At 39.7% G+C, this 9,718-nt stretch overlaps 1 protein-coding gene across 1 annotated transcript; it reads left to right on the top strand.

The window, feature by feature from the left end:
* Positions 1 to 2,988: 2,988 nt before the first annotated feature.
* On the top strand, positions 2,989 to 6,020 carry LOC128109322 (mucosal pentraxin-like). Its single transcript, XM_052736519.1, has 2 exons — positions 2,989 to 3,052; positions 5,425 to 6,020. The coding sequence occupies exons 1-2, from the start codon at positions 2,989 to 2,991 to the stop codon at positions 6,018 to 6,020; spliced, it is 660 nt and encodes a 219-aa protein (XP_052592479.1).
* Positions 6,021 to 9,718: the final 3,698 nt, after the last annotated feature.

Below are 9,718 nucleotides of genomic sequence, written 5' to 3'. Positions count from 1 at the left end.
AATAATATAATATAATAAGATTGAAACAAAAGCTAATAGGTCAGAATTAGACAAAAACAAACAGAAGGAAAAGAACCCACAAGTATGCACAGGAATCAGAGATCCATTCATTGACAGATTCAAGAATCCCATAACAACACTAAACTAGAAGTCATAATATCTACTCAAAGGACCTGGTACAGACCTGTGTAGACCCTGGGCATACTGCCTCAGTCTCTGTGAGTTCATATGAGCTTTGCCCATGTTTTTTTTTAGAAGGCCTTATTTTCTTGGTGTCCTCCATCCTCTTTGGGTCTTATACTCTTTACATTTCCTCTTCTACAGGGTTCCCTGAGCCCTGATGGGAGGAATTTGATGAATCCATTGTGTTTTAGAGCAGAGTGTTCTAAGGCCTCTCACTCTCTGCATGTCTAGCTGCGGGTCTCTGAATTTGTTCCAATCTGCTGCAGGAAGAAGTTTCTCTAATGATGTCTAAGCAAGGCAATGATCTATAAGTACAGCAGGATTCATTTACTGCTACTTTTTAAAAAAAAGACCAGTATCTAATATCATGTTCTTAGTTACCCAAGTAGTGTTGGGTATGGGTTCCATCTCCTGGAGTCAAATCAATCAAATTGAGTATTTCTTGTTTACTCCCACAAACTTTGTACTACCACTGCACTAGGGTATATTACAGACAGGACACCATTGCAGATCGAAGGTTTTGTGGATGGGTTGGTGTTTACCTTTCTCCTTTGGTAGTAAGCAGACTACTTTCCTGTATCAAAGATGCTAGCACATAAGGAAGAAGCTCTATGGAGGCACCAGCTTGACTTCTCCATGTTCAATCAGTTGTTGTCTTCTGCAATGGATCCTTGCTGTCAGTTTCTGGAGAGCAACCCATAGTCTTGGCAACAGTCTAGGTTGTATGGGAATTCCCATTTGTCCAACCACTCAATTAGATACGACCTAATCCTGGTACTGGACATTTCATTTGGTGACAAGAGATGGCCAGTTGGGGCTTTCGCTCCCCCATTCTTTGGCTATTTCATTTAGATTGCCTTCATATATGTATATATTTTGGGGAAGCTTCTACTGTATTAGGTTTACATACTACTCCTCAAATGGCCCTTAATTTTCATTCTCTCTTCATATTCTCTCCTTCATCCTCCTCTACCCTACCTCTTCCAACTTGATCCTCCCATTCCATCCCCCACTCCTCCCCATTCATCCATACTATCTATTCTATTCCCCTTTCCTGTATCTGTTCTCCCTAGTTCCTCACTCTACATCTAACCTCTGTGGTTCTATGGATTGTAGCTCGGTAATTATTGACTTAACAGCTAATATCCACATATAAGTGAATACATACCATATTTGTCTTTCTGGGTCTGGCTTACCTCACTCAGGATGATTTTTTTCTAGTTCCATCAATTTATCCACAAATTTCATGATTTCATTTTTTTTAACAGCTCAGTAACACCTCATTGTGTAAATGACCACATTTTCTTTATCTGTTCTTCTATTGAGGGACATATAGGTTGTTTCCAATATCTGACTGTTATGACAGGAGAAGCAATGAACATGTGGATTGAGTGTCTCTGTAGTGGGATGAAGTATCCCTTGGGTATATGGCCAAGGGTGGTATTGCTGGATATTGAGGTAAATAGATGCCCACCTTCCTGAGGTATAGCCACACTGATTTCCATAGTGGCTGTACAAGTTTTCACTCCCACCAACAATAGATGAATGTTCCCCATACTCCCATCCTCACCAGCATGGAATGTCACTTGTGTTATTGATCTTAGTCATTCTGACAGGTGTAAGATGGAATCTCAAAGTAGTTTTGATTTGCATTTCCCTGATGGCCAAGGATATTGAACATTTCTTTAAGTGTTTATTAGCCTTTTGTGTTTCATCTTCTGTTTAGATCTGTACCCCATTTTTATTGAGTTATTTGGGTTTTTTTGAGTTATTTGGTTTTTGATATCAAGTTTCTTGTGTTCTTTATATATTTTGGATATCAGCCCTCTATTGGATTTGGAGTTGGTAAGAATCTTTATCCATTCTATAGGCTGCCACTTTGTCCGAACGACAGTGTCCTTTGTCATGCTGAAGCTTTTCAATTTCATGAGGTCCCATTTGTTAATTGTTGATCTTAGTGCCTGTGCTAACAGTGTTCTGTTCAGAACATTTTTTCTTGTCCCAATGAGTCCAAAGCTATTCCACATTTTCTATTCTATTAGGTTTAGTGTATCTGGTTTTATGCTGAGGCCGTTAATCCATTTGGAGTTGTGTTTTGTGCGGAGTGGTAAGTATGGATATATTTGCATTCTTCCTCATACAGTCATCCAGTTTGCCAGCTGTCTTTTTTCTAGTATGTATTTCTGGCTTCTTTATAAAATATTAGTGTGTTGACTTATGTTTGGATCTTCAATCAATATGTCTGTTTTTGTACCAATACCATGCTGTTTTTATTACTCTAGCTCTCTACAATTTTGGATTGGGTATGGTGATACCTCCATCAGTTCTTATGCAGGAGTGTTTTAGCCATCCTGGGTAGTCTGTGTTTTCATATGAAGCTGAAAATTGTCTTTTCAAGTTCTGTGAAAAATTGTGTTGGAATTTTGATGGGGATCGCATTGAATCTGTAGATTACTTTTGTTAGGATGGCCACTTTTAGTATGTTAATCTTACTGATTCATGAGCATGAGATGTCTTTCCATCTTCTGATATCTTCAATGTCTTAAACTTTTTATCACACAAGTCTTTCATTTGCTTGGTTAGAGTTTCCCCAAGATATTTTATATTATTTGAGGCTATTAACACATTGACTTTAAAATCAAATAATGGTTCGGTTAATATTAAACTTTTATAACTTTGTCTTTCTGTTATGAAAACAAAGGTGTTGTCCCTATGGGTGCAATATAAGAGCCAAACAGCAAATGTCTCTCCACAGAGACAATTGTTGCTGTCCTCCCACTACCAGAAGAGTCTAAGAAGAGCACAATGGCAAAGCTTATTGTGTGTGGCCTGCTCCTCTCTATTCTTTCAGGATGTGTATCCCAATCAGGTAGGTGTGGGTCCCAGCTGGAAAACTCTCCATGTCTAGAACAGATAGAGTCCCAACAGCTTTTGCTGTTACTATTTTCAGGAAGATGTGAGTGAAAGGTAAGTGGAAGTCATTTGCTCTTACCTATGATGCTACCTAAGCTTGGCAGCTGTAAACAGTGAATGTTTACTATCTCATGGCTTTTGTCAAAGAGAAAACAACAGAGAATGGAATAGCTGCTGTTTCCAACCACAGGTCTCTATGGGATTGCAGTATTTCAACCAAGGTTGTAGCCTTGTCTGAAGGTTGCACTGCAGAAGGTCTGCTCCCAAACTGCTCCTATGGTTAATCAATTTCTGCTCATTTCAGGAAGCTGGTCAGGGGCCTGAGTTCCTTACTGTCTATTGACTGCAGACCCCTCTTAGTCTCCTGTCATTGGGTCCCTTTCTACAAAACAGACTCTAACATGTGATTGCAAAGAAGTGTCCAGTTCAGAGGCCACAGCCATTTCGTAATCAGATCTTAGAAATTGTCCAACTGTGTTCCACTCCTTACCAGTGAATCAGGACACATCCAATGGGAAGAGAATTAATTTAGGTCACATTTTAAAAACTACCACAGATACCCTTAGATGATGAAGGATATATCTTACTATACCAGGGTGTAAAGATGTCTCTGGGTTCAAGAAAGAAGAATGAAGAAAGGAGCGTGGGATTTTCTTCCTTGATGAGAGCACAGTGACTTCTCATCTAAGAGAACAAGAGGGAGGATGTGATATTTTTTTTCCTAGAAAAAGACAAGTTGATAAAGGGGGTGTTTGCTCTCATTATTTTTAAGCACTTAGTTGAGGTAGTGTAAGTAGTTTGCACTTTATAAAAGAAACTGATCTCTTTCTAATGATTGGATAATTGAACAACCCTTGTGAAGTGGCAGGATTCTGAACCTCATTTCTTCACCAATACAATGGAGAAACAAATATCACCCATCCCGATAAATGGTGGTGAGATAAATTAGGAGAAGAATGAACTTTGTGATGCCTGCTATAAAACTAGCTTTTTATTACCAAAGAAGACACTCCACTGTTTTGACAGCTTTATATTTTCTTTCCTGTTGCTGCCAGTAAGAAAACTTGACACTCATTTCCCTATACCTCAATGTTACTGTCAGCAGTGAGTTATACATTATTTCAGGCTAACCGTGATATTTTGTTCCAAGTTTGTTCACTGACAAGGTTACAAATAGGGAGATAATTGATCACAGGACATAAATACACACTTTACACGCCAATCCTCTGGTTGCTGCTGTACTGACAGAAGTTTATTCTCTCTCTCTCTCTCTCTCTCTCTCTCTCTCTCTCTCTCTCTCTCTCTGTCTCTCTCTCTCATACAGTCTAACTAGCTGTCTATTCTGGAAGTGTTTCTCTAGGGGTCCAGGGCACAAGCATTTCTTAAGAAGCCCTTTTATGTTAGAATCCATGCTGTTTTCCCATTTCCAACTATGAAGCAAAACTAACTCAATTCAAGACTTTATATTATTTCTAGGCCATGTCTCCTCTGATTCAGTTAGTCATTATTCTAGAGTTTATTTTTCAAACTATAGCATTTGTTAAATTCACTTTTCTGAACAAGGGAATAATCATTCTTATAATGATTACAGTTTCATCTTTTCATATGGCTCTTAAGGCAAAACAAATGCATGGTAAATAATCCTTTGATCCTGTTGTTGTTGTGGAAAACTGGTCCTTATTGGACATAGGAAGTGTGGGAGAGAGGGAAGATGAGGGTATAGCACTATCATGGTCTGGGCCAAGCAATTCACACGATTCTGTTCCTCAGACATCACACTAACCACAAGTGTTGGTTCATCACAACAAGGGCCAGGATGTATGTAACCCCAGCTACAGGGATTTTCGAGGAGAAATATCACAATTGGGTCAATAGTAAGAGAATATACAATGCTTCATGCTTTATCCATTGCAATGATTCAGTTACACTTAATTTTCTGTCACTGGCACTTCTTTTATCTCAAGGAAGATGGAGGTTGAGCTGATACAGGAAATCTTTAATTCTGTAACCGATCAAAGGAACCCAAATCCATCTTTTCATTGTTTTGTTTGAGACAGGGTCTGTGGTAGCTCAAGTTGTCCTCAAACTTGATATATAGAGCAGATGGCCTCCGCGTCTCAAGTGCTGAGACTGCTGGCTTGGACCTCCCTTCCAGGCCTGCCTTTAACACTGTATAGCTGCTCAGCATTGCTGAACTCACATATTTGCAGGATCTCCGTGTGCACCAATATGCTATACACATTCTGCCAGGAAGCAGCTCTGGGGCCACAAAAAGAAACGGAACAGCAGCGCTGATAGAATGCTTGTCTTACTCTCCTTTCTTTACAGATATGAAGGGGAAGGCATTTATTTTCCCTCAAGAATCAGCCACTGCCCATGTGTCCCTGATCCCGCAGGCGAGGAAGTCACTGCAGAGCTTCACGCTGTGTCTGAGGGCCTTCACTGACCTCACTCGCCCTTACAGCCTCTTCTCCTACAACACAAAGACCAAGGACAATGAGATTCTTCTCTTTGTGCAAAAAGCGGGAGAGTACATGTTCTACGTTGGGAATTCTGGAGTTACTTTCAAAGCACCCCTAAATCCTTATGCCCCAATCCATGTCTGTGTGACCTGGGAGTCTGCCTCTGGGATTGCAGAACTCTGGCTGGATGGAAAGCCTTTGGGAAGGAAAGGCTTGAGGAAGGGGTATACTGTGGGGACTGAGGCAAAGATTATCATAGGACAAGAGCAGGATTCCTTTGGGGGGCGTTTTGATGCAAAACAATCATTTGTTGGCGAGATGTGGGAGGTGTCCTTGTGGGACCATGTGGTACCCCTAAGAGAGATGGCTGGCGGGTGCTACAGTGGCAACCTTATAAATTGGCAAGCTCTTGTTTTTGAAGAAAAGGGCTATGTGGTGACTAAACCCAAACTGTGGGCTTAAACTTCGTTCTTGTCAGTCATAATCTGTGTTTAGTAATAATCACACACTCTGAAATTAAATCTGTTTCTGTTGCAATAGTAGTGTGGATTGCATTGAAAAGCAAACAAATGTGAGCCTTTGCTATGTGTTATTTACTCTTGCAAAAGTTGGGTACCACAGTTGTCTGCAGCATCAAACCAAAGGAGCTAGGGGAACACATTGCTCCCAGAACTGGGCACCCATCTTGTAGAATCCTGTGCAAATGGGGTAGGTCCTATGGTGCTTCTGTGTACTCAAATACAGAAACCTGGGAACACAATGTGGCTTCTCAGAAAGGCCTTCAGGAGCAGACTGCCTTGAGGGAGTCAGACCTCTAAAGAGAGTTTCAAAAGAGGGCTTCTCAGGAGCTAGGTTAAGAAAATGCCCATTCACATACCTAGAAAAAAATCAAAGACGTCTACAAAGGTATTCTTAGGGAAGCCCCCAAAAGACAAAAATCAACTGTATTGGAGGTCCCTCTTCAAGCTCTCTCTTAGCTTCCCTGGGAAGTAACTGTTATAGAACATGCATAAATGTCCCTTCTGGGCCTTCCTACCGTTAAACCTGAGAATCACCAGAGAAAGACCAGTTCCACAATTTTTGAGCCAAATTTGAAACAAGTTTTAATTAAATACTGGCCAGGAGGACGAACTTTGACCAGGACCATTCTGGGGTTCCCAGAAAAATGGCAATAAATCACATTTTGCTGAGGCCTATACAGACAAGCCCATAAGGCCACTGTATTTCCCATTAGGTTCAATTAGGGACAAGCATTATATCCTGACATACTTCCTGCCTATGTACCTCTGCCTACATCCAATCAGGGGCAAGCACACACCATGATGTATTTCTTGCCAACATACCTCCTACCCACATGTGATCAAGCACATCCTGTGCAGTTGAGTCAAAGCTACTTGTTTAGGGAAACAAAAACATGTGGCTTGTTATCTCCCATAAACAATAGCCTCCAGCATTTCAGGAAGTAACTGTTCTTGGGCAAGGGGCTTACACATTAGGGGCATTTTTGTTTCATGGATCACCTAGGCACAATAATTAAAACTTAAAACTTAACACATAAATTGGCTCTCACATTACCACTAGAGACACAGAAGCCCTGGATTTAAATTGAAGTGTACTTTCTGTGCATTTTTCATAGGATTCTTGAAAAGGAGAGGCAGATTTTTTTCTTTAGTTTTGTATAGACCACAAAATATTTAACACATTCAGTCTCTTCACCAGGCTAAATAATTCTAACTCTTAAACCTTTCTCACACATGAAAGTAACCTTCCCCTTTAGTGAGCAATGGCAGAGGGGTTAGGGAAACCCCAAATTATTGTATAGGAAAGTGTTCAAAATTAAAGTTCTCAAACTTTCTGATGCTATGACCCTTTAACACAGTCCCTCATGTTGTGGTGACCCACAACCATAAAATTATTTTCGTTGCTTTTTCATAACTGTAATTTGCTACTGTTATGAACTGTAGTGTAAAAATTTTATATGCAGGCTATCTGATATACAACCCCTGTGAAAGGATCATTCGACCTCAAAGAGGTCATGACCCAAAGGTTGAAAACCTATGTTTTAACGTAAATACCAAACAATTCACACAGAATAAGACTGTCAGTATAGCAACGAAGAGGGTAAAGACAAAACCTGAGGTTCAGGTCATATTTTACGCGGACAAGAATAAAAATCATGGGCTAATTTCCATTTTTAGCAGCATCAGGAATTAAAGTGTAGAATTAATGTATTTAGTTTCAAAAATCTTTCTTCAGACATCCTGCGTTACTCCACAGAACTTGTGATGAAGTTCTGAATTGAATGTGGCTAAGCTGTTTAAGAACATTGAACATACTGGTGATCCAGACCCATTGAAGGACTGGTTTTAATGTGAATTTCAAAAAATTGGAGAGATCGCCAAGGCAGGTGAGGATGTTTATATATGGTAGTATTTCTGTGGGACAGTCAGAGTCTCTAACTTTCATCACTGCCCCAAGAAGAAAGTGATCTAAGTAGAAGAGGGAGCTCTGACTGTTTCTAGTACATCTGAACATCAGCCATGTCTTCTTTGGAGCTTTAGAACTCAGTATCTGCCTGATGTTTATGGTGATTTTTCAACACAGCGTTCATGTAGGCATCATACAACTTTTCTGCCACCACTGAACTGATAACAATAAACTCCACCCTTGATTATGACTCCTACCCATTTCCCCATTTGTGAGCTGCATCTCATCCTTACTCTGGTGGCAACTTTGGAGACAGTAAAAGTTACAGCAGAATAATGATAAAAGCAAGAAGGTGGTAGTGTAGCTGAGTGGTAGAGCATTTGCCTTACATGTGCAGGACACAGGGTTCACACCATGAAAAGAATTTAAGTTTTAATTAAAAGAAACTAAATATAAAATAAGAACAAGAATCAACCTTTAGTCCATCTGAGTCATTCTTTAATGTAACTTCACCGTGAAATTTTTCAATTTCCTGAGTATAGGAGAAATGATGGGGGAAAAAAATTTGTTGTTGAGCTTTCAGAAATACTCAGACCTTTTACTTGTATATTTTGGTTTCTGTTCTTGTGTTTTTGTGGGGGCTGTGTGTGTGCATGTGTGTGCATGTTTCTTGACTTTTGTTTGTTTGCTTTATTTTTGTGTGCTTGTTGAGAGAGGGAGAGAGAGGCGTTGGGTGAGTGAGGAAGTGAGGATGATCTGGGAGGAGTTGTGAGAGGGGAAAAGTGTGGTCAGAATATATATTATGAAAACTATATTTCTCAGTAGAAAAAGGAAAAAAAAACCCTAGACGGTGACCAACTACACAGTATTTCTCCCTTATCTATGAGGGATATGTTTTAAAACCCCCCATGGATGCCTACAGCTGAGTTATATAAGTACTCAACCTTATGTACACTGTTTCTTTTACTTATACATGTTTATGATAAAGTTTAATTTATGAATTAAGCACACTGAGAGATTAGCACAACAGCTAGTGATATGGAAATGGCTCAGGGGATAAAGCACTTCCATGCAAGTGTGAGGGCTGGAGTTGCAATCCCCAGAGCCCATGAGTGAGATGGGATAGTCCATCTGCAATTCCATCTCCAGGTGGTGGACACAGGGAATCCCCAGAGCAAAGTTGGCTAAAGAGACTAACCATATCTATAAACTCTGAGCTTGATTGAGATACCCCACCTTAGAGAATAAGGTAGAGGAGCAATCAAGGAAGATTCCCAATATCAATATGAGCACTCCACATGTGTGTATATGAACACACTCCACATATACCCACATACATTCAAGCATGCATACACACACATGAATAGTACATACATATATACACACATGAAGAGATTAAAAAAAACTAATGACACAACAGGACAATTATAACAATACATTGTAATAAAAAGTTATGTGACTGTTGTCTATGTTTTGTTCTGAAGATATTGATAATATACAGTATCAGTAGATAGCATATGGAACTGGATGAAGGAATGATTCTCGTTCCAAGTAGGATGGGTCAGCGCTGTACTAGATTTCATCTTGTTATTTATAATGGCAGATAATTTAAAACTGAAGACTTATTCATATTAGGAATATTCTATTTATATTTTCAGACCAGAATGGACCATGATTAATTGAAAATACAGACAGAAAAAGGGAATCCACTGTATGCCAAACAGCCAGATATC

Source organism: Peromyscus californicus, unplaced genomic scaffold (genome assembly GCF_007827085.1).
Source record: "Peromyscus californicus insignis strain IS unplaced genomic scaffold, ASM782708v3 Scaffold_14__1_contigs__length_90479793_seg_2, whole genome shotgun sequence".
NCBI classification, from domain to species: domain Eukaryota; kingdom Metazoa; phylum Chordata; class Mammalia; order Rodentia; family Cricetidae; genus Peromyscus; species Peromyscus californicus.
The sequence above is the reverse complement of the archived record's forward strand: the minus strand, read 5'-3'. Positions and strand labels throughout refer to the sequence as shown.